Source organism: Rhinichthys klamathensis, unplaced genomic scaffold (genome assembly GCF_029890125.1).
Source record: "Rhinichthys klamathensis goyatoka isolate OS25496 unplaced genomic scaffold, OSU_Roscu_1.1 h1tg000372l_1, whole genome shotgun sequence".
Classification (NCBI taxonomy): Eukaryota; Metazoa; Chordata; class Actinopteri; order Cypriniformes; family Leuciscidae; genus Rhinichthys; species Rhinichthys klamathensis.
This window is the reverse complement of record NW_026606879.1, coordinates 914,570-939,716: the sequence shown is the minus strand read 5'-3', so window position 1 is coordinate 939,716 and position 25,147 is coordinate 914,570. Positions and strand designations below refer to the sequence as shown.

Below are 25,147 nucleotides of genomic sequence, written 5' to 3'. Positions count from 1 at the left end.
GACACAGACTGTGATATCGAAGACGATACAAAAACACCCTGTGTGAGTGAGTTCTTGTTTTTAATGTTGATAATACATTAATCAAGCAAGAATGCATGTTTTTGCGATTCCACACAATTGTGTGTGACTGTGTGATCAGTGTGACTGATTTTAACAGTTCCACAAACAAAAAGGTAGGTCATATACCGTGATGTGAATTTTAAACAGTATTGTCAATATTGTTAGCTGCATTTAGAACAAAATAATAGTTCCAACCAGAGCCGTTGAAAAACCTTACGACACTCACATAGACTTCCATAGGAATTTAATAATTGAGTAACGCATGTTGTGGAGCAACCAAGAGTTCCAGCTGTTACATGTTGGCATTCAGGCAGGCAAAAGAAGCAGGCTGAGAATCGGATCCATGCAGTTAGAGATTTATTAAAATAATCCTCAAGGTTGAAAACACAGGGAGCGGGCGAAAACAAGACAACCCAGGATACAATCAAACATTTAATGAACAAGCACAAGAGCTGTTTATACACAAGACAAGCTTAACATTGGTAATGAGAGGGTGTGGTTAATTGTCATGGGAAAACCTGAGGGTAACTATGGTAACCAACAAGAAGCAGCAGGGAAACATGAAGGGAACAATGCAACAAAGGATACAAGGAAACTTCAAAATAAGTGTCCAAGACAGACACTGGAAACACAGGCAGGAATCGTGACACAAACATTGAATCCCATTAATTTCAGTGTTTCTCAAGCACATTCGTTGGCAATCTAATTACAGCATTTTCTTATTTTACATTGTTACACATTATTTGACCTCTCAGGAATCTTTCCAGTGGTGGTATTTTATGTAGCGCTCTTTGGTTAGGCTAATGTTTATCTTTAGATAATAGATACTAGTTATACTATAATTGTAGTTAGATAATGTGAGCAATACTTCAATTGCGTATATATATACTTGTATATACTTCATACTATTTTTAACAGGTTTTAGTATTTCTGTACTCTTTCTCTCCCTGTAGGAGGTCGAATAAATTTCTAGGAAGACTGCCCATTCAAGGAATAACTTCCAGCGCCTCACTGTATATACTGTTTAACTAGAACTTGTTGTTACCTAGCATAACGATGTAAGCTGCAGAAAACAACAACAACAACAACAACAACAAAACACAGATAATGGTAGTGATACAAACAGTAAAAATTCCCAGTTCTGTTGGACTTCCTGTTGTATAAAAGTTTATTTATTTATTTATAACAGAACTAAAGAGGCTTTGCTCTGTCAATGTAAAATATAAACAAACAAAAAGTAAAACAAAAATGTTTAACCAACTGTTTATTATAGAAGAAATTGAACCAAAAAGAATCAATAAGATAAAAGCAAAGGATAAAATACAACCAATAATCTCTCTTCAAAAAACAGTTATTTTAATCTGCCAGGGGGGAAAAAACATTCATTTATATTTCAAGCATGGAAAGGGTGGAGCTTTCTCTGCATTTCATTTGAAAAACTAGACATGTGATTAAGACTGCCATACCTCTGACTATTCTCACATTATCTGCCTCATCCTGAGAGACTTGGCAAGAGCAGCTACGTGTCTGCATGCAAGGTAAACTAAATCTTCATCATCACTTATGGAACGAAGTGTAAAGTCTGATTTTTAATGGTTTAATAGGTAAATAATTTTAATAGGTTTAATATTTAGTCAATTCCTCTTGCTGCTATTAAGGCTAGCAATGTGAAGAGTTCATGCATGTTGTCACTGTGATTATACATTACTTTCTAACAATTGCAGCAGGTATCTGTCCGACTTGATTCATTTCCTGGGTTTAATTACTTATAACACTTTGGCTAAAATCATTATGATCACATCGTCGTGAATACTATCTGAGGAGACATGGCAATCAATTCACTATGAATTAGAATGGCACCAGTTCCACATTTACACACAGTAGGGGTGTATTTGGGCCATCATCGATATTTAATGAAATGCAGTAGTTAATGCCTCTTTCATAATGGAATTCACAAACTTGATCTGAATTACTGATGTTACAGATGTTTACAGAATAATCTACCCTAAATTATTTTGAAGATGTGTTAAGAGACCTTTTAAATGTACCTTTATTTAAAGTAGCTGCCTAGACTTGGGAATGAAAAGGGTCACACCCAGTGGATGGATTCGTGATTATAGCCCATATTGAAAACCTGTTATCTCTCTAGAGGATAAAGAGGTAGAATGATGAAAGAGTCGCATTATCCTTAGACTTCTTGTAGCCTTGTACTTAAGTAATTTTTCCTGTTATTTAGTAAAACATACAAAAACCAACTAAGCTCTGATTATGGATAAGAAGTTGGACCTGTCCAGACTATCAGAAGAGGAGGCCAAACATGTGTGGGACGTCATTCAGAGAGACTTCGTCCTCAGGAAGAAGGAAGAGGAGAGGCTTGGGTGAGAACTTTAAATTGCATGATTACTTAGGTTACCACTTATCCAGCTAACAAGGAATGTTATCAGAACCTTGGCTAACGTTCTGGCAAAGTTCTCTCAAAGTTATGAACAAAATTTCTTCCAGTATCATTAACATAATAGAATGGTTTTTTTTTTTCTGAAAGTTTTAGTTGGAAATTTGAAAACTTTTGTTAATGTTATTACTTGTTTCAGAGAACATTCAAAAGTAACTTTCCTTATTGCAAAATTATAAAATGGAACGTTCCCTTGCATAACAAAAAAACAACAACATTAAAACATTAAAAACTGTCCCTTTTTAAAATTCAGAGAACATTCAAAAATAACATTTTCTTAACTAAATGGCAATTTTAGTAAAATGTTCTTAAAACATATTTTTGTTAGCAAATCTTACATTTACATTGGCTAATTTGTTAACGTTTGTGATCTGTCAGTGGAGCCAACCAGCACATAGTGTATGAGAGGTCTATCCATAATGCATTATTTCTTCCATATTTCTCTATATATCGTAAACGCCAGAAAAAACAAGTTTATGAGAAAGGGCATGAAGTTTGAAAGGACACTGTTGTAAAGACATCATGATGATCATGGTACAGTCACAAGGCCTGATCACACTATTCCACTGGGTGGGAAAACATGATGCCCCAGAGCTCTATTCTCTATTCACAAGGAGGTCTCTGTTTGCCTATTGAATTCTTATTTGCTTGAGTTGGAAGATTATGTTCTTTTCTATTTCCTGGCAAGGACAGTTATTTAGTGTATGTCTTGAATTCAAATTGAATTCTTGATATGATTATTTTAGGACATCCATTATAGTGCTGAATTATTCTATTATCATGATAGTGAAAAATTCAGTGCAAGTTTGTGTGACTGTTTGGAAAGGATTCCATTTCAAATGTTAACTGACACTACTATACGAGTTTTTATATAAAAATAGACATGCACTGATATAACAATTCTGGAAGAGTTGATAATCTGATCATTATTTTAATGTTATGGTAATGTTGGATAAACAGTAATTCTATATTGTTTTGTTTAAATCATAAATGGAAAACTTTATTATATACTATACATGTAAAGTCAGTCATTTTTAAATGTTGCAAGTCAATTTAGGCATCGAAACATTATTTTTTAGCAAATATTATTTGTAGCAAATCACAAGGTGAATATTATTTTTTCACTGTACACATATCACATTAATAATTTATAATCCATGTTAAACATAATTTTTTGGCAAATCATTTGCTGATAAATATTTAACATGTTTTTTAAATTATTAGTGTGTGTATAGGCTGTGTACGGTGAAGGAGGAGCCACTTCTCATTAGCATAAGCTTGACAACATTGATAAACTTATCTTGAGGACCGTTAATAGGCAGGGTAACGTCTCAGGCTATGACTGTAACCCTAGTTCCCTGAGAAGGGAACGAGACGCTGCGTCGATTTGGGAATGCTCCTGTGTGATTGCGTCTGAAGCACGTATGCCAACTAGTCCAATGGTGAGAGTGAGCGTTACGGGTAGGTGACGTCATGACCAGGAAAGGATAAAAGCACATCCGGTCTGACCGGCGTTAGCTTCGATTTAGCCGAAGCAAGTCGATCACAGGGATGCAGGAAGTAAGGCAGGGCAACGCAGCGTCTCGTTCCCTTCTCAGGGAGCTAGGGTTAGAGTCGTAACCTGAGACGTTCCCTATAGAGGGAACTCGCGCTGCGTCGATGACACTTTGGGAACGATAATACCCAAACGCCGTACGTAAAATTGCCTGTATGAGAAACTTTTGGCAACTAAATCATAAGCACCTGAGACCCCGGGGCAGCGTCCAGGTCCAGGCTATAAAACCTCACAAATGTGAGTGGAAAAGACCAGCCCACCGCATCACACACCTCCTGTAGGGAAACCCCTGAAACTAAGGCTTGGAGGCCGCCATACTCCTAGTAGAATGAGCTCTGACCTCCAAAGGTGACGGATGGCCAGAGAACTCATAAGCAAGAGAAATAGCCTCGACTGTCCACTTGCTGATTGTCTGCTTAGAAGCTGGAAGACCTTTCTTAGGTGATCCAAAACAGACAAACAGCTGATCTGATTTTCTCCACGGGGCAGCTCTCTGGACATAAGTGTCAGAGAAGATTTAGCTTTTCCTGGTCCGGAGTCGTAAAAGGAGGAGGACAGAAAGCTTGCAACACAATGGGCCTCGATATATTGGTCGGAACTTTAGGGACGTAGACCTGTTTAGGATATAGAAATGCCTTGACCACCCGTGGTGCAAACTCAAAGCAGGTGTGAGAAACCGAAAGGGACTGAAGGTCTCCGAATCTCTTAAGGGACGAAATAGCCAGAAGGAAAATGGTCTTGAAGGTCAGAAACTTTTCTGAATCCGATTCGAGGGGCTCAAAGGGAGCCACAGATAAGCCCTCTAGGACTATAGCCAGTTCGCAAGCCGGACCCCGGGTTCGAGTTGCAGACCTCAGCCTCAGATTACCACAAAGGAAACGGATAATCAGGGGGTCTCTACAACGATGCATTACCCACAGGGGCGTGGTAAGCCGCTATGGCCGCCACATAAACCTTTAGCGTGGATGGAGATAACCCTGCTGAATAGCGATCTTGTAAGAACTCAAGCACTGTACCAACTCAGCAGTTAACCGGATCCCACTGACGCTAATGACACCAAGAAGTGAAAACTTTCCACTTCAGAGCGTAAAGTTTCCTCGTAGCTGGAGCTCTGGAGTTTAAGATGATCTCAGTTGAGAGACCAGCATCTATGAGTTGGGCCCCCTCAGAGGCCAAACCCACAGGTTCCAAATTTCTGGGTGGGGGTGAAGGATTGGGCCCCCTGCCTGAGACAGAAGGTCTCTACTGACCGGATTCTCCAAGAGAGAACCGTCGAGGAGATATATAAGGTCCCCAGGGGGGCTGTATGTGTGAGGGAAAACCAAAGTGGACAGTGCGTCGTGTGCTGAGACGCAAACAGATCCACTTCTGCTTGGCCGTAAACTTCCCATATATACTCCACCATCTCAGGGTGGAGTCTCCAATCCCTTGCACCCTGGGATATACACTACCCTCAGGGAGAGTATCTTCCCTAGGGACCATAGGAGGTTCTGGTGCGCCCGTTTGCATAGTGGATGCGACCGCAGATCCCCTGATGATTTATGTAAGAGACCACTGTGAAGCTGCTTTGATACAATCTGTATTGTAAAAAGCGCTTTATAAATTAAGGTGACTTGACTTGACTTGACCACCAATGTGTTGTCTGACCGGACAAGCACATGATGGCCCCTCAGGTCTGGGAGGAAATGCCTCAATGCATTGAAGACCGTGTGATAGATTTTTCCCCTACGCACCTGACTTAGGTTGAACCGAGTGTCCTGACACCTGCAAATATTATACTCAGTTGAGTTGCCTCTGAACGCGCGGGTTGACGCCTAAGCGCAACTATTCTTACCGCATAAATAAAATGCCCAAGAATTATAGTTACCTGACCGCAATTTAACCCCGCCTAAGAGTCTCACAAAGAGTCAAACGACGTCTCGCTCCCTATTGACACTATCACTCTGGAATAAGGTCTTTAGTGTCTAACCTGTAACTTGTTGCACTAACTAACTTGCTGCACAGCAATAATAATCTACAGACTTCAGACAATGCCTTCGAATATGCTTTAATCTAGACCAGAGGATGTCAGACAAATTTCAGAGAGAATCCCACCCGCAAAAGGTGGACCAACAGTTTTTATAGAATAGGATTATAGCGAAAATGACATGATACATTACATAATTTCCCTACAATTTGATTGGTTCTTCACAGGCAAACCCTTCTGTTACTAGGTAGAAGCAAACTCTGTTTTCTTGATTACTTCATTGTTAATCACAAGTTTTCAAACCTAGACATCTGTCTAGTTTAATTTCCCCTATTTGTTATTTATACATTCACACACTCAAAAGTCACAAGTTTTTGACCAAAGGGTTTGGAAACATTTAAGATTCAAAAATATAAGAATGTTGTTCCTGCAAGAAAAATAAATGTTAGATATGATTAATTAATAAATCCATCACAACCACCATCATCTCCAAGCCATTTATGTGCCACGAAAGATGATGACTACTCCAGAAACCCTGAGCTGAGCGGCCTTCCATTACAGCTCCCCAGCCAGTGAGGGAAGCATCTGTCGAGAGCACAACTCGATGGCAAAGAGCTCCTAACACTGGACCCTGGGATAGGAACCAAGGTTTACTCCATATAACCAAGGCGCGGAGACACCGCCGTGTGATCTTGATCATACGAAGTGGGTTTACCCTCGGGGAAAACCATCTGGTCCTGAGCCACCACTGCAAAGGTCTCATGTACAGCAGGCCAAAGGGTATCACATTGGACGCCGCTGCCATGAAGCCTAACAGTCTCTCGGACTGTTTCACAGTGCGTGACTGGCCTAGCTTTAACTCTTTCGTGGCTGTGAGGATAGCAGCTACACGAGCGGGAGATAGGACGGCTCGCATCGTGACTGAATCCCAAACCACACCAAGGAAAGTGGTTCTCTGTAGTGGAGAAACCCTAATCTTCTTGGCAATTAGTCTCAACCCCAATTTCTGCATGTGTGCGAGGACAGCATCTCAATGCCAAACCGCCAAACTGCTCTGATTCCGCCAGAATCAGCCAGTCGTCTATATAGTTCAGAATGAGTATGCCCTGCAGCCTGAGCGGGGCCAGAGCTGCATCTACGCACTTCGTGAACATGTGGGGTGATAGAGCTAGACCGAATGGAAGCACCCGATATTGGTATTCTTTGCCCCCGAAAGAAAACCTCAAGAACTTCCTGTGCTGAGGGAGGATGGAGACAAGGAAGTATGCGTCTTTTAGATCTATCGTGACAAACCAGTCCTCGGACCTGATTTGAGTCACAACCTGTTTGAGTGTCAGCATCTTGAACTTGAGTTTCTTGACTGTATGATTCAACTGATGAAGATCTAGTATAGGACGCAACCCTCCATCCTTTTTTGGAACGATGAAGTAGCGGCTGTAAAAACCCGATTCTCTGTCGGGTGAGTACACCTGCTCTATAGCTTCTTTCGCTAACAGAGCTTTCACCACTTGCACCATAACCAGAGCCTACTCGGGATGCACTAACGTGAGCAACTCCTTGTTGTAGCGTGACGGACGAGAACCGAACTGGATTCTGTATCCTCTTTCTACTATCTGCAGGACCCACTGAGATATGTTTGGCAGATTCTTCCATTCTGTCAGATAATCTACTAAGGGTACCAGCCTCTCAAGACTGGCCTCTGGTATAACTGGAACAGCCACTTCGGTGGCCTGAAGCATACTGGCAGGAACCGACAGAACTGACAGAACCTCAGAGGGTGCGAGTTTGACGCAGCGTCGAGTTGACACTGAGCCGTGTGCTTGCTGGAGCTCATGCCCAGCAGCCCCAGGGGGTTGGGTACGGAGAGGGAGATATTTCTTTAAATGCCTCAGATTGTCTTTTGGCATCCTGAAACCTCTCGACGACCGTATTCACAGAGTCACCATGATGGCGTTGAGGCGTTAACTGGGCATCTAATAAAAAGGCTCTGTCTTTGTCCTTTATTTCAGCCAGGTTTAGCCAAAGGTGCCTCTCAGTGGCCACCAGGGCTGCCATCTCCTTGGTGGCCCTGAGAGACAGATCTGTGGCCCGACGCAGATCTCGAACTTCGTCGGGTCCTACCCCCTCGCTCTTATCAAAATCCCCTAGCAGATCAGCCTGATATGCCTGTAACACTGACATTTTATGTAGGCATCTGTTTATGCTTTACCCACTAAATTAGATGTAGATTTGAGTGGCTTAGTGGGTAGCACTGAGGCCTTCGGGGACGATGCGGAACCAGGGGATAGCTAACTAGCGTCTGTTCAGCCCTGGGCATCGCCTCATATTCTTTCAGCCCCCTTATTGGAATATACATCTAGACGGCTCCCTGTGTAGATCGGGAAAAATTGAAGACCCCGTGATGGAGGTGATACATTTGATGACAGGAAGCGCTCATCTAGTTTACTTTTAGGACGAAAACCCCTTTTCTCGGTCGGCCACTCAATATTTAATTTAATCACCTCCACCAGCTCCTCATATGCTGCGGAAAGAGTTGGCGAATCCTCTTCCCTCTTATTGTCACTTTCAACACTCAATACATCTAGTTCCTTGGAACTAGAGCACTGAAGCATTGGGCTCTCTTCCCAGGTGGAAGAAGCCGCCGGGCGGGCTTCCGACACCGGTGAGAGAGCGCTGGATCCCTCGGGTAAGGGGAGAGAAAGGGCGGGGCCCGTCTCTAACCCCGCCGAGAGATCCATTTTTGCGATCCCCAAAAATGCCTTCTCTGTGCTGCCTCAGCAGCAGCGGGTCCGGATCCCTGAGGATTGCGAGACTGGCCAATTTCCTCAAAAAGTGACAGGCGAGAGCGGAGCGTGCGAAGCGGAAGCCTCTCACAATGCTGACAGTCAGCCCCCTCGAAGGCTGACATAGCATGCTCTGCTCCCAAACATATTACACATAAATCAGGTGTATCCCCACCCGTTAAATTGTGCGGGCAGGGAGAAGCACACAACTTTTGCCATGATATAGATAGAAATGCTTGTGACAAGACAACAATAAATAGACAGACAGTTTCGACATAGAGCGCTTGCTGAGGCACAGAAGCTAACGCCGGTCAGATCGGATGTGCTTTTATCCTTTCCTGGTCGTGACGTCACCCGCCCATGACGCTCACTCTCGCCATTGGACTAGTTGACATACGTGCTTCAGACGCAATCGTGCAGGGGCGTTCCCAAAGCATTTTCTACACAGCGCATCAGTTTGTTGTAATCATTGAGACCAGACCAAAAAAATCTTGGTTGAGGTACGCTTCCTTTTACAGTCCTGTTACCCATGTACTTACTATGTACTTATTCTTACTCATTTTTTTAATTGTGGTTGTCACAGAGCTGACCTCTGTTCCCTGTGTTCCCCTTGTTAGCCCTGTCTAGAATCACCGGAACACATACTTGGGTTTTTAAAATCTTTATTTACCTTGAGGTACCTGCAAAGTGAGAGATGGCTTCCACACACATTCACCCAAACACACACCTACAACAAGACTGTTGTGCGTCAGACTGGCCACCTGAGCACTAACCTCGTGGATAGTGATGTGACATTTGAACTGAGGCATCGGAGCTTGTGTCGAGAAAAAATGGGTGTGCCAGATGAAGCCCCGATTCGAGGCTTGTGTTGTTTACGTGAAAATCACGTGACTAATGACAAACGAGGCCTCGGTTTGTGTGAAAACGTCATCGGTTCAGTCTGAGTGTCGCTTCCGGATAAAGGGGGTTCGAAACTCGCCCCACCTTCTGGGTGTTGCAGGAGTAGTAGAAGCAGGTGTAGCAGTGTCAGAGAGTTAGAGAAATCTCATTGGCATTGTTGTTATTGTGTCATATATGTGTTAGGGCTGTATATTATTACATTATATCAGGTTAGAATACTTATAGTATATTGTTATTAATAATTATAGTAGCTATATTATAGTCTTGTTATATTAATTAGATAACATTATTTGGATTGCTTTGGATTTTTGGACCTGGAGTGGATTGCTTTGTTTTGGATTGCCCTTTTGGATTTGGGGGCTATACGGACATCATAAGTCTGCTCAGGTCATTGGTTCAGAATTAATTAATAATTACTTCTTTGTACAGTAGCTATAGGTGTCACTAGTGAGCAATGCTGAATGAAGCTTCGAGTAATGAACCTTTGGGTGAAGCAATGGGCTGTGAGGTCTCAGTGGTTCAGGAAGCCTCATTTTGCCATCACTATTCGTGGACATTTAAGCTTGTTACAAACTGTTGACTATCACCTGGATCAGCATACATGGTGGCGGCCATCTTGATTTGAGTAAAAGACTGGAATGGACTTTTGTCAGGCTTTTTGTACATGTGCTGTGTTGCCTCATGGGAGTGGGAGATACCAAGTATGGGGGAAATTGTTTGATGAAGGTGTTGGTGTATAATGGTTGATTGGTATAATAATAATTATACTTTTTATAATTAGTGTTGAACTGAAGTGTGTGCTGTGTATTTAAATGTGTGTGTTGAATGAAATTGGGTTATTTGACCTTTAACACATGTTCATGGTTTTTGACATTCCCCATGTTATGATTGCTGAGAAATGGTAGTAGCTACCCATGGGTATAAATGCTCACATAAGGAAGTGGTCAAGGGGAAAAAAAGGTTTTCTTTTGTGACTGGTGGTAGTGAGTGTAGTATCTGCAGAGTACTCTGATTGAATTGTAATACCTGCTCCAAGGTTATTGTTTTGTATATTGATTTAAAAAAAAAATGTTTTGGCACCTGTGAGCACCTGGCACTTTCCTGGCTTGGGAGAATTGAAAATTAAGTGAAACTGGCATTTAACGTCCTCCATGTGTTGATTCAAAGAACTCTAGACTGCATCTTTGACAGTGATGCTTCTAATTAAGTGATAAAAAAGCAGTTGCAAATGTTTTGAAGGGAGCATGAAATGGCTAAATGTCTTTTAAAAGGCATAAAAACAACTAATATATAGCAAAAACTGAATAGAGAATGTTGAACTGTCATTGAATGTTGAACTCAACTGCTCCCCTGTGAGTGAACTACACAGGGGAGCTGTAAATGTAAATGTTTCTCTTTGCAAGCTTTGGTTAGAGGTGGCTGAAATGCAACTTTATGGACAACTTGAGTTTTCTGCTCAAAAGTGGCTTTTTGTTATAGCTTCCCTTTTAATACAATTATTTTGATTTGATTGACAGAAACCTTTTTTTAATAAGCCTTAAATGACAGAGTTCTTCTCTGCTCTAAATCACTCACAAATCTTTTGACAGTTCGATGATCTCTAGTCAGTTTATGCAAAATATTAGTTGTTTTCATGCCTTTTGCAAGACATTGCACCATTTTTATATGCTCGTCATAAGAAATATCTTACTTCCTCATCATATTGCAGAACTGTGACTTGCTTAATGTGGAACAACCTCTTTAAAATAAAGTATAAAGAGGAACATCACCCAGTGAAACAAAGTAAAATTTCATTTTCATTTCATTAGAAATGTACTTGAGTTAAAGTAAAGGTTTACCCACATAATCATATCTCATTTTAACTCATTTAATCTTTTTTTTTACTTATTTTATTGTATTTTTTTATTTCTTATGAATTGTTTTATGATTGCTATTTTTTTCTTCTTCTGTAAAGCACTTTGAAATACCACAGTGTATGAAATGTCCTATACAAATACACTTGCCTTGCCACCCTGATAGTGGGGAAGGTTGCAACAACATCACTCATTGTACTTAACATTCACTTTCACATTTTAAGGACAAGTTGTAAATTCCAAAACAACTAATTTGTAGCAGAGACAATGATATCAACGCTTGAGATACATAACACACTTAAGTTACAGATGGTAAAAGCTAACAATATTACAATCATCCCTGTCTCAATGATCTCCCCTACATAGTTTTCATAAAACAAAACATCTCCTTGAATTTTGTTCTTCTACAACCTTACAATCAAAGATGAATAATCAAACATGAAATACAATCAAACATGAGTAAACAGAATATATGCCATGGATAACCATCAATAGGATTTCTGATTACTTTCAAGAGTGGCAAGTCATGCAAATATTTTATTTTTTTCATATTATATGGGATTCCTTTTTATACTGGTAGAAAAACTTCAGAACTACTTACCAGCCATCAACCACTCAAGATGAGTAAAAGAAATCATGCTCATTTCGCATCTGTTCACGGAATATATTATTGGCCTTCTCCACTTTTTCATATGTGTCCAGATGCTTGTCCAGCAGAGCTTTGTAGTGCTTCTCAGGGTGGCCGTCCATATTCTCCACCTTCCAATTGTAGTATGCATTATTTTGAGGTGTTTTGAGATTTTTACCCAGCCAGACCCAAAGTCTGGCGCAAGGCAGAAGACCCACAGCAAAGTCCAGTGGATCTTCCATTAGTTCTCTGTAGAACGACAGATACTTCGTCATAGCTGGAGTTTGCTGAATGGCAGGCGCATCCTGTGGAAATGAGAGTATAAAACACCTTCAATAAATTCAGAAACATTTGGAAAGTTTAGTCTTTGTTTTCTGTTCTTACCTTAAAAGAAAATCTTTCAAGCATTAAGTCAGTATATTTTTTATAACTTAAGTATCTGCCTTTTATGAAGTCCCTGAGGTCATCCGGCTGGATTTCTTTTTCACTCATTTCCTTCAACATTTTCGTCACAGTCAGTATGTAGTTGATGTCTTGCATGGTGAAGCTTATGTATCGCTCTGCCTGGAGACTGCCACTCTGCATTTGTTGTAGGAAGTCTACTCGGAGTGTCTCAAAGGCAATGACACTGTTGTTCTCCCAGAGAAATTCATAAACATCTTCCACAGATGTAATTTCCAAATCGTTACTGGGGCAGCTACAGAGTGTGTACCTGTTACATGCACAAACCATTACCAAACTGAATTATTTAACAACAGGGTTAATAAAGAGGTAATTGTTGTCAAACCAGAGAGTTCAATTCAATTTATCAGACATTTCTGATTAGCAAAAGGCCTGATAAAATCAAGGAATGGCCATTATATTAAGATACCCATTTGTTTTAGAAATTAAGTGTTTTTTTTAATTATTGGATTGTCCAAAGTATGGGTGTTAAATCAAAACTCAGTATTCATGCCAAAGTTGATGTATCATGTAAGTAAAAGACCTTACCTAAAATATAAGAAACTAAAACAAAGAAAGGCCACCGTCTTCATGTTTATCGGGTATTGATGTGCACGTCTCCAGCTCTCTTTAACTTCCTCAATCTCCAATCCAAGCACTACAGTTTCTGTTTCTGCAAAGAGCCAGTTTTACATATGGTCATTTATTGGATAATAAACATAGTTACGCCTACTGTTTTTTTATTTGTTAGTCAAAGCATGTTAAAGTTCCAAGGAACTTCTACAGAGGTAGAGTAGATTAACTGAGTAGATAAGTCTGCTGCTATGTCCAAACTTGAAACACAGGTACATTCCAGAGAAAAACATTTTAGAAGCCAAGATGGAAGATTTCCTTAGTAGGGGCTCAGATTCATTTGTTAATGGGTCATCGCTCATGCCCCAGAAAAAAGGAGACAGCGCACTTGGAATAAACTACGCATTTCTTAAGATGCTTTAAACTATTTAACAAACCTGTCTGTGATTTATACCAGTTATCTAAAATGATATAAAAAAACAAACACTTTCTTTGAAAAAATTAAATCTGAATGTGTACTGTATAAAATCCTAATGATATGTCACTTGCATAATAATTTGGAACACAGTGTATTGTGCATCCCTATGAACATTATGTGTCCTGCACAAGGATCAGAGTTTGTTTGTCAATGATTTATATTTAATTATTTTTAATGTTTTTAATTGAGGGCTAAGCCAAACCTGGCAAAAAAAAGAAAAAAAAAAGCAGCCCGATTCTCACCCCTCAAAGCCTGAGCTCAAAGCTTTAGTCATGTATGTCATTATGCTGAGACATTCTGAAAGGCTCTGTCTATTTATATTACATTGCAGGGAGCTTAAATCCAAGATTGAGAAGGAGGAAACAAAGAGGGAACTCCTGGGATCTCAGTCAAATCTGGCTGACTCTCACTGTATCCGCTGCCTGCAGCCCTTTAAGTTCCTGGTGAACAGTAAACGGCAGTGTATAGACTGCAAACTCTACACCTGCAAGACCTGCAGCCGCTACAACAAGAAAGAGCGTGGCTGGGTATGCGACCCCTGCCGCATGTCCAGGTTAGAACATTTTTTCTTTTCTCAGAGTTTAAAGCTTATACACTTAGTACACTTACTTCTATAAAGTAATGTGAATATTTAATCACTTATAAATAAAATCTATACATAGCACCTGTTTTTTTTTTTTATCCAGGGTCCTAAAAATTGGAACCTTGGGGTGGTACCATGACAATGTACACTCTCGCTTCAAGCGTTTTGGCAGTGCAAAAGTAATGAGGTCACTGTACAAGAGATTAAATGAAGATGGTGAGTGCTATTAAAAGCCCCCTGATAACCTTTATTGTGTACACATTGCTGTCACATCCTCATACTGGTTCAGTATCACCAGTCATTTTAAGTGCTTGTGCGAGCAAGGGAGTGTTAAGTAAGAGATAATGTACAGCTAGCCAGTTATCGCAAAATAAACCTTGGCATGGTGATTGGGCCTCAGAATAGAGGGCTCTTGTATCATCCTGAAGGGGTTTATTTTGCAACAATGACTGGCTGACTGTACATTATCCCACTTAGTACACAGCTACTCTCTAAATAAACAAATGTGTGGATATGAAATATTGATTTCAGTTTAACATATTGTATATAGAAATTTTAACTGTATAGTCGGTCACACTTTAGATTAGGGTCCAATTCTACGAATTCTGCCTCAATAAACTCCTAATTACTGCTTCGTAATAGTTAGTAAGGTAGTATAAGGTAAGGTATTGGGTAGTTAGTAAGGTGGTATTTGGGTAAGGTAAGGTATTGGGTAGTTAGTAACGTAGTATTTGGGTAAGGTGAGGTATAGTTAGTAAGGTAGTATTGTGTAAGGTAAGGTATTGGGTAGTTAGTAAGGTAGTATTTGGGTAAGGTAAGGTATTGGGTAGTTAGTAAGGTAGTATTGGGTAAGGTAAGGTATTGGGTAGTTAGTAAGGTAGTTTTGAGTAAGGTGTTGGATAGGAATTGGGTAGTATTAGGGGATGTAGAATATGGTCATGCAGAATAAGGCTTTACAAGTCCTAAACTAAAGTATTACCTTAATCAATACAATTTTATTTGTATAGGACGTTTAAAAACAACTGGAGTTGACCAAAGTGCTTTACAAGGCCAAGAAAACAAACAATAAGAAAGAAAACAAATGAAAAGATAAAAAAATAAATAAAAAATCACAATATATTAAAAGCTATTGAAAAAAATACGTTTTCAAAGTTGATTTAAAAATTGACAAAGTTTGTGCGGATCTGATGTAAGCCGGTAAACTATTCCATAGCTTAGGGCCGATGACTGCAAATGCACGATCACCCCTATTTTTAAGTCTAGTTCTAGGGACAGATAGTTAATTAGAGTCCCCCGATCTTATAGGTCACATCGGATAAAAGCACCTGCTAAATGAAGAAATGAAAAAAAAAAAAAAATTAGTATAACATAAATACTGTATGTAAAGCTTGTATATACTGATTTTCAGATGAACAACAGCAAGAGACAGCAAATAGTTAGACCATGTGTAATCGTTGTTATGTCTATGTGTATTAAGTTACCAAAAGGATTTGTTGATCTGTCTTTTGAATTCAAAGAACTCTGTCCAGAGACTGTCCCAGCAGTGCTGAGGCCACAACAGGGTCACATGCTGTGTCTGGGGCGCTGTATAACTTGTTGATGTTGTTTATAGCCTTGCGCGACAGGACATGTTAAACAGAAAAATTAGAAACCTTGGCTGAATGCACAAATGGAGGCTTAGATTCCACATATTGTAATCTGTCTGAGTGCCTGAGTTAAATAGTCCTTAAGGAATGTCAGATTTTCCCTTTGTGTTACACAAGACCAGCATTTACATTGTTGTCTTTATTTCTTTAGGGCAACGTGATGATGACACACAGAGCATGCCTGATGTGCGCAGTGAGTACAAAACACATTCATGGCGTTGTGAAGAAAACAGGAAGCATTATAGATGGTGTTGTCACAGAGTAGAGCTGAGGGCATTTGACCAAGCATTGTTGAAGGATCCATATTGAAACCATGGAATCCCTTTTGATTGTGCACCACTGTAATATATAATGTGTTTTATTCTTAGATGTGTGTAATGGTCATGATGAAGAAAATATGGATGCTGCTGAAGCTCAACGCTATAAGCAGGTAGATTAAATTGTTTGGTATTTTAATTCACATTTCAGTAGCATTTTTCAAGGCTTTCACAAGGTGAAATAAAGCATCATTTAAAAAAAAAAAACTATTTTTAACAACTTAGTAAATCACTGTTTTTGTGCTTAGTGTGTTAGTCTATTGGTACAGTTTTTGTGTAGGGAACCAATACCCTATGAAAGGCCATTTCTGCCACATAAAAAAAAAAAAAAAACTATTCCTATATGGTATATAACAATTATGACATCATACCCTGGTTTCACAGACAAGGCTTAACCTAGTGACATAAAATATGTCAGTGCCATTGTTTTGTATCTGCAAAACTTTGTAGATGTACACCAGTAATGTTTTTTTGTTTGTTTATAAAAGCTTCTAAAATATCCCAATTTAACTAAGGCCTGATCCTGGTTTAATTTAAAATGTCATAATTATGAGATGCTAAATTACAATTATGAGATAAATGGTAGATGTTATAAGAAACTAATTCATATTTGTGAGATAAAAGTCAAAAGACCAGGGGCCTCATGTACAAAGACTTGCGTTGAATTCATACTAAAACATTGCGTACGGACAAAGCTGTAAATGTGCGTGCGCACAAAAAAAAGCAGATGTATGAATCTCTGCGTACGAAGGATACCACGCATATTCTCTTTGTACATCCCAATTAACGTAAAATTGAGCGCACATGCACGAGCACAACGCCCCACCCAGTCTCCTCCCCCAATTAAATTAATTTAAATATGGTAATTAGTCCAATTTGTCAAAAGAAACCTGCAAGAACATGGCTAAAGCAAGCAAGAAACGAAATTTCACTGAAAATGTCTTCTATGTAAATATATAGTAAAGTGTAATTTATTCCTGTGATCAAAGCTGAATTTTCAGCATCATTTCTCCAGTCTTCAGTGTCACATGATCCTTCAGAAATCATTCTAATATGATGATTTGATGATCAAGAAACATTTTTGAGTATTATCAGTGCTTCTGCTTCATATTTTCGTGGAAACCGTGATATAGTATTTTCAGGATTCTTTAATGAATAAAAACTTAAATCAAACAGATATAGAAATCTTATAATAATCTTATGTAACATTATAAATGCATTTACTCTCACTTTTAAACAAATTCAATGTGTCCTTGCTGAATAAAAATTTTACTTTCTTTTTTTTTATCTTTACTGACCGAATTAATGAAGTTTATTTTTTATTCCTAGTTAAGCCAACACTGCCATTGCTAGACGGGTTGCATCAATTTGCACATGCTTTATATATGTTCTTACTTAATTGCATAATAGAATATTTTAATATGACTCGTGTGACAATAATATGTCAAATAATTTATCAATTACAAATTATAAGCAATATCTGACAGCTGGTGGTGCGATAGAACAATTCGTAGTGTAATGTTTGCCACTTCACTTTATTGCCTCTATGAGTCGCCAACGGACAAAAATCACGACAAATATACGTACGCCAGACATGAAGTTTACTTGGAGGAACGCACATTCTTACGTTAATTTCACTGTTAGTACATCTGGCCGTGAACGTGAAAGCTGACGTACGCCGTGTTTTTGTGCGTACGCAGTGTTGATACATGAGGCCCCTGAACTGGAACCAGAAGCGATGCGGTTGCCCACTTTAGTCAGTCTACTAACCATAAGTAACTTTGCAATTACATGGCCTGGTTTCACAAACAGGGTTTAGATTAAGACAGGATTAGGCTTTAGTACAATTAGGACATTTAAGTAGCTTTTCTAATGAGCCTTAGTAAAAAATCACAACTAGTGTGCATCTTGAGACAACTTATGGCACTGACATATTTTAAGATATGTTAGTTAGTAGCTTTCAGTTAAAACAGCTCAGTAATGAACTTTTGTGGGACTAGGCTTAATGGCTAGACGATGTCAACTAACTCGTTAATTTGCAACTTCATGTCAATTAAGTCTCATTAGAGTATCAGTAGACTGCTAGGTTAGTGTTAGTAGAATAAGTTAACATGTACTTGCAAAGCTATAGTCAGTAGACTGTCTGTTGGAGGACCATCATCACAATACAGTGTTTGCAGATATTGAGCAGACAGTCTATTAATACTCCAATGACTGGTAGATGACATGTAGTTACACGGTTCCTTACGTGGACTATTGAAATAGTGTTGCCAACGTTGAAATTATGATATACTACTTATGAGATAAAATGTTGGAATTGTGATACTCAAAATTATGACATATTAGGGAAAAATAATTAAGACAAAAACTTTTTAATGTCATAATTTTTACTTTTTACATCATAATTATGGTGTATCAAAGATTTTCTTTTATTGTGGCGGAAATGGCCTTCCTTACTATGACTTAAATAGTATATTCTTAGTATGCCACAATATATAGTCCTATATATTTTATGTAATATATATTTTACGTATTTTTATACTTAAATACATAAAAGGGGATTTCTGCCGCAGAGTTCGAGACAAACATATTTTAAGTCTACAACTTAATTATTGAAGATACTTTTTTTTTCATTCAAAATCCACTTTGTTCATAAATCTGAGGTGACACATTTAAATGGGCATGATGCTTCCGTTGCAGTTGAATGCCATTGCATTACTATACATTATTATACATTACTGTATATTTCATAAATCCCTGGGATTAATATTTTAGAATCATTATGTAAAAGCATTGGGAATATTTTAAATTGCGCAATTACGATAACAAAAGTATCTTAAACCAGTATTCTGTTCCTCATATTGTCTTCTATGAACTTGTTGTGACTTCCTCTCAGATGCGAAAGACCAAGCGTCTACTCTCTGTGCACCCCATGGATCTTGACATGGACGACTATGCCACTCACTCTCGCAGACAGTCTGTCCAGGTATTGATATGGTTCTCACTATTGTATCAACATCCACATTTGTAAGGGGTACTCAGGCATTATAAACACGTTTCTCTCTTCTTCAGTACATCCATGAAGAGAGAGGTCTGCGGAATGATCTAGAATACAATTCTGACATGTACCATCACCATCAGCATCGCATGAACCGCAGGAAAAGTCTCGACAGGATTTCACGCCCAGGTGAAGAAAGGACGTTCTTTCTCTTCCTCATTTCTTTCACAAATAGACACATTCACACAAACTGCTGCTGGATGGAGTAAAAAACTGATCACATATCAGGGACTTCAAGTAAAATCTGGCGTAGATTTCATCATAAAATAATTTGCAGATTCACAAAGTTTTCAGATTATACATAAAGAATATTAATGTTGTCTATGTCTATACAATATTATTAATTCTAAAATAATACTCTTAATCAGAGTCTCAGAATATACACAGAATGTACAGTATTTTCAAATATTTTAAGTAAATGTGTAACACAGGTAAGCTCAAAAACGAGGGAATGTTGGATCCATATGCAGGGAACAGAATGAGCTCATAAAAACATACAGCCATGTAGGACAAGACTCGACAAAGAACACAAGAAACACTTGGGTATAAATACTAGAGGAGCAATAGGAAAACAAGACACATGTGGGAGTGATTGCAGAACTAATCCACTAGTAAAACTACAAAGAACTACAAAACATGGCGAAGAACAGGAAGTAACATAAAAGTACAAACAAGACCAATGGAACACAGGCCAGGATCATGACTATTATGTTAAATCTTTTTTATGCAATATATTTACATTTTTTATGTATTTTAAATGTGTAGCTTATCCCACACATCATTTTTAAAGAAACCATATGTATGCAATTTTGCATGTTTCTACTGAATTTTTTATTTTTTTTTGTAATCCAGCATCTGTGGATCACTGACATAACATTTTTGAAAATAACATTTGTAATTATGTTGCGCATAATGTTGATCAAGTGATCAAGGTCAAGGTTAAGTGGGTTAAGAGGTTTAAGTATTACAAATCATATATTGTTTTTTGATATTGGTTCAGTTACGTGTTGTATAACATAGGATGCACTGCGTAGACAGTCACCAGGAGAACTTAGATGGAGTTTAGCATTAAACAGCATTAAGCAAATTAACTAATTTATCCTCTTCATTTTTGTTGTAGATGATGGACTGTATTCTGAACACAGAATGGTACGCGCTCGCTCTCTCTCTAAAATCAACTCTTCCGTGGCTCCGCGCCAGATCTACCTGGACACTTCAGAGGAGGAAGATATGTTTCGTTACCCTGTCTACCAGCTGCCCCCGCGACGCCGCAGTCGAGCATCATCTCAGGAAAACATTCAACAGGGACCACCACCGGTATGATAAAGAGACTTTTAAGAGGCATTTGAAATATAGTTATACTTAAAAGTGCATAAATGTTTCCAGATGGCATTGCAAAAAATGCACTATTCACAATTAGAGGAAGTATTCTAGGTTAGGGAGGTTACTGAGACAAAATTAGTTGTTTTCAGCTGGTCATGTGATTTCAACAAGGTGACTCCCATCAGGCTACTGATATGACCTGGTTCTTCACCTCATGAAAATAAAGAATTTTTTGTTCTTATATTTCCCTTGCTAAATAAAAACTTTAATTCAGCAAGGGCAAATTGAATTGATTAAAATGAGCAGTTAAGATTTTTACATTGTTAGACATTTTCTATTTCAAATAAATGCTGTTCTTTTGAACCTTCTATTCACCAAAGAATCCTGAAAACAATGCATCCATGGTTTCACACAAAAAATATTAAGCAGCACAACCATTTACAGCTGTGATAATAATAAGAAATATTATTTGAGCACAAAATCAGCACATTGATTTCTGAAGGATCATTTGCCACTAAGACAGTAATGGCTGCTGCAAATTCTGCTTTTGCCATTACAGGTGTTGTGATTTGGTTGTAGACAGCACTGAGCACAACGAAAGAAGATCCAAATGCAGTTTTATTGGTAACACAATCCAAAGTCGTTGTCCATTAAACAGGCAGAAGATCAGAGCACCGTAAATCAGTCCATTCCAATCAAACAAACCAATCCGGAGTGCAAGACAGGAACGAGAAAACCAGGACACAGGCAGATTTAAAAAAACAGGAACATAAACAGGGGAAAGACTCAGTAATGCTGTATAGAAAAGACTTTGCCACAATACAAACAACTGTACAGGCATAAATAGGCAAATAGACAAAGAGAGGCGATGAGGTGATGAGGAACAGCTTCACATGATTACATTGATGACAAACAAAGCACTGTGGGAAATTGAGTCCATGAAAGTGGTAGAGTGAGCGGTAAGAGTGCCCTCTGCTGGCGTTCAAGGGCACTCGCAGCTGGCAGGTGTGACAAATTACATTTTGTAATATATTAAAATGGAAACCTGTATTTTAAATTGTAATAATATTTCACAGTTTTATTTATTTATTCTGTATTTATGAGCATGAGACAGTAGCGTATCTTTTAAAAGTACTGTTTTTATTGCACCTTTTAACCAATCATTACTGTAGGTAAGATTAGTTTCAGTTACTTCCTGTTTGTCTGTATTTGTAGAAAGATTTATTTCAGATGTCACATAAAACAAGAAACTGTGTTTTCTTCCTATTTAAGCTGAGTTAGACAAAAGTATGGTTAGGAGTGAGTGGCTACCTTGTTCAAATCATCATTTGCTCAATCTGTATATTAAAGTCAACTTAACCAATGATTTTTTCCTCCTTTCTTTCACATGTTGCTGTGAGGTAGATCAATGAACTGAGCAAGAGAATGTCTGCCATTGAGAGTCTTTTGAATCGACTGGAAGAGAAAATGACTTCGCCTTCTGATCAGGTATGAATAAAGTCTCAAAACAGAAATGTAGCTCCAGTATTTCTTATTATTCTAAAAGGTTTCATGTAGGTCAATATCTCATGATTTTAATAAAAAAAACTACTCATTTTGCATGTTTAGCCTGTTCAGCCCACAGCTGGGCAGATGGACGAGGTGAAGCTTAGGCGAAAACTAGATGAGCTGTTGAGCGACAAGGCGCTTTCCTCTGATGAAGATGAGCCGAAGAGACCTCCTAAGTCCAGAGGGTCCACTGTGAGGGGGGACCAGGCACCGATGGCCCCCGTGTCCCAAGAACCCTTGAGCTCCTCCAGTGATGAAATGCCCACTGAAGCACAAAAGGTGAGTACACAGACAACACACATATCCATATAGAGTCCAAAAATCTATGGGAGATGCTGTCTTTGTCCAAGGTAAGGTTTTCCTGAGAAGCATCTCTGATAAAAAAAAAAAGCCTTACAATAATTTTTTATATAGAACAGCTAATGCAGATTCAAATGTCTCATTATCAGTCTATTAGTGGAATATGGTATTAAAAGTCACATAACTTTCCGCAGGTTTCCCATATTATCGGTAACATTGTAGAACGCTCGAAAAAAAGAAGAAAATTCTGTCATCACCCTCATGCCATTTCAAACCATAAGCCTTTGGTTAATCTTCGGAAAGCAAATTAAGATATTTTTGAATGAAAGCCGAGATGTTACTGTCTCTCCATTGAAAGTCCTGGTTACCAAAACTTAGAGGATCCAAAAAGCTCATAAGGCACCGTAAAAGGAATCCATATAAACTGAGCAGTTTAATCCAAGTCTTGTTAATTGTTTTATATGATGAAGGTTTGGTTACCTGGACTTTCAAGGGAGGGTTTCAGGTCTTATGAGGTTTGGAACGACATGAGGATGAATAAAATGATGACTGAATTAAAATGTTTGGGTTAACTATCTCCTAATAATCTTAAAATACTGAGTTTAGCTCTAGCATTTTTATTAGTATAGCCGAAGAAACATCTCAAAGACATTCGTAGTTCCCCTGAGTTATTTTAATAACTAATCCGTATCTTATCCAAAGACCATACGACACTTATGCCTCATTTAGCTATAATCTCAGCAATGCTAAAACCTCTCTACAGTATTTGTTTAGGGTTTTAATGCTGATGAGGCTTCTCTCCTCTCGGTTAATTACTGTTCCCTCTACATGGCTTTCAGAGATCCACCGCGGCGGCCCTATGCGACATCACAACTGAGATTCTAAGAACAATTAATGCCACTGAAAGCGCTATGAACGAGTTGGCCCACTCAAATCCTAATGACAGACTTCAGTTAGCGGGCACAGATGTTAAGCATGCCGATGATGCGTACAGGGAACTTGAGGAAAATGTAAGCTTATCCCTCTTATAGATACTGTTATGTTTGTTTGAAGGAGAGAGATTAGACTCTTCGACCAATCGGTTTTATATCACTCGATTTGTTAAGATTTGTTCAGAACTGAATTTTGCTGTAGTTTTTCTTTCTTTCTTCGTTACTGCAGGTGTACCTGACTGCAGGGAAGTCCTTTGATATGGCAAAAAAGTTGCAAATGATTGAACAGAATGCCAACAACAGCGGCCCGTTTATTGATTCAGAACTCTCTGAACTGGAGGACCAGGTTTCTTTGGCAGCCACTAAAGTTCAGAGCACAGAAAGTGAGGTGAGCTATACATTCCAAAAAATCTATCTATCTATCTATCTATCTATCTATCTATCTATCTATCTATCTATCTATCTATCTATCTATCTATCTATCTATCTATCTATCTATCTATCTATCTATCTATCTATCTATCTATCTATCTATCTATCTATCTATCTATCTATCTGTAGATATTAATTATTTATTTATCTATCAGGTCTCAGACATTGAGAACAAGATAGCTGCTCTAAGTGCTAAAGGATTATCAATTGATAAAGCCAAGAAAAAGGTGAACAGATAAAAAAGAACCTTGGTAAAATTATTATTTTTTAACTCATTGTCTTGCAGATTTGCAACTAATTAGATGTTTTTTGTTCATATTTTATTTCAGGCACTGAGTATACAACAAAAAAGGAAGTTTCCCCAAGACATTCCTTCAAACAGAGTACACTTCTGAGTGTAAACAGGACATTGCTTTAACTTCTGTTGCTCTGTATTAATCAGCCCTTAATCCATCAGTACATTTGCCGCTTATATCCATAATGTACATGCATTCAGTCCAGAGGATGTTTTGCAAATCATCAGAGGACAACACATACAAATATGCTGAGCCCTGAAGGATTAAACAGTATTTTTCCATCTATATAAAACCTTTAATTGTGTGAATTATGTTGTTTCAGAATGCATGACAATCATTATTGTGTTGTTTTTTTCAATGGTACAAACTGGATCACTTACTAGGCATAACATTTCTCTTATACACAAATGTTATTTAGGCCACTGTCAATGAGGTTATCACATATTGATAATGATAGTATGTGAAGATATCGGTGTCCATATTACTCTGTAATATCATGACTTATCTAAAATCCATGATCTTGACTTGGCACTAGTCAACTTTGTGTCTTTCGTGTAAATGATCAAGTGACTTCACTGAAAAAAAACAAAAACAATAATTACTTAATTTTTCTTTGGCAAGTTTTTGCACAAATATTTTTTAAGTAAATTTCACACGCATATTTTTAAGTAAATTCCACGTATGGAATTAAGTACACTACTTAACTAAGTTGAGTGAAAGTAACAAAGGAAATAAGTAATTTTAACTTTAATTTTAAGAGTAACATCTATTCAGTTGAAGTTTTCTTTGCAATACATTTCACTAAAACAATATAACATTAAATTAAACCACACTTTTAAAGTATATGCTTTACATAGAAATATCTTAGTAATAAATGCATTATATATTCTATACATTAGGAATTGTATGTCACGTGTCACGTGAACCTCAATACTTGGTAGACAATACACAATGACGGTAACATATGATGGATCGTTTTTGTGTTTGAATGTGTCATTTTGAGTGGAAAATAAACTCCAAATG

General features: G+C 38.3%; 2 protein-coding genes across 4 annotated transcripts; one reads left to right on the top strand and one right to left on the bottom strand.

Annotated features, from left to right (window-relative positions):
• Nucleotides 1–1,528: 1,528 nt before the first annotated feature.
• mlpha (melanophilin a) lies at nt 1,529–24,772 on the top strand. Of its 3 annotated transcripts, XM_056233588.1 has the most exons (15): nt 1,529–1,598; nt 2,297–2,438; nt 14,021–14,242; nt 14,376–14,488; nt 16,070–16,111; nt 16,287–16,348; nt 19,132–19,221; nt 19,308–19,422; nt 20,414–20,610; nt 22,021–22,104; nt 22,225–22,443; nt 23,304–23,474; nt 23,626–23,784; nt 23,984–24,055; nt 24,158–24,772. In XM_056233588.1, the coding sequence occupies exons 2-15, from the start codon at nt 2,329–2,331 to the stop codon at nt 24,221–24,223; spliced, it is 1,722 nt and encodes a 573-aa protein (XP_056089563.1). In that variant the 5' UTR covers nt 1,529–1,598; nt 2,297–2,328; the 3' UTR covers nt 24,224–24,772. The 3 variants fall into 3 exon arrangements, with proteins under 3 accessions (XP_056089563.1, XP_056089564.1, XP_056089565.1); XM_056233589.1 differs by lacking the exon at nt 23,304–23,474; XM_056233590.1 differs by lacking the exons at nt 23,304–23,474; nt 24,158–24,772 and having other exon boundaries at nt 23,984–24,067.
• On the bottom strand, nt 12,141–13,288 carry LOC130069612 (uncharacterized). The gene is made up of 3 exons (XM_056233595.1): nt 13,188–13,288; nt 12,582–12,909; nt 12,141–12,502 (listed from the first exon to the last, which is right to left on the bottom strand). The coding sequence occupies exons 1-3, from the start codon at nt 13,229–13,231 to the stop codon at nt 12,185–12,187; spliced, it is 690 nt and encodes a 229-aa protein (XP_056089570.1). The 5' UTR covers nt 13,232–13,288; the 3' UTR covers nt 12,141–12,184.
• Nucleotides 24,773–25,147: the final 375 nt, after the last annotated feature.

What these genes read in the sequence shown, in the direction of transcription:
- mlpha (XM_056233588.1), top strand. Translation starts at nt 2,329, where the DNA reads ATGGATAAGAAGTTGGACCTGTCCAGACTATCAGAAGAGGAGGCCAAA. An exon ending in AAGGAAGAGGAGAGGCTTGG is followed by an intron (nt 2,439 to 14,020) that starts GTGAGAACTTTA and finishes ATTACATTGCAG; the next exon opens with GGAGCTTAAATCCAAGATTG. An exon ending in ACAGGGAACTTGAGGAAAAT is followed by an intron (nt 23,475 to 23,625) that starts GTAAGCTTATCC and finishes TCGTTACTGCAG; the next exon opens with GTGTACCTGACTGCAGGGAA.
- LOC130069612 (XM_056233595.1), bottom strand. Translation starts at nt 13,231, where the DNA reads ATGAAGACGGTGGCCTTTCTTTGTTTTAGTTTCTTATATTTTAG. An exon ending in TTTAGTTTCTTATATTTTAG is followed by an intron (nt 12,910 to 13,187) that starts GTAAGGTCTTTT and finishes TGCATGTAACAG; the next exon opens with GTACACACTCTGTAGCTGCC. An exon ending in TTGAAAGATTTTCTTTTAAG is followed by an intron (nt 12,503 to 12,581) that starts GTAAGAACAGAA and finishes TCATTTCCACAG; the next exon opens with GATGCGCCTGCCATTCAGCA.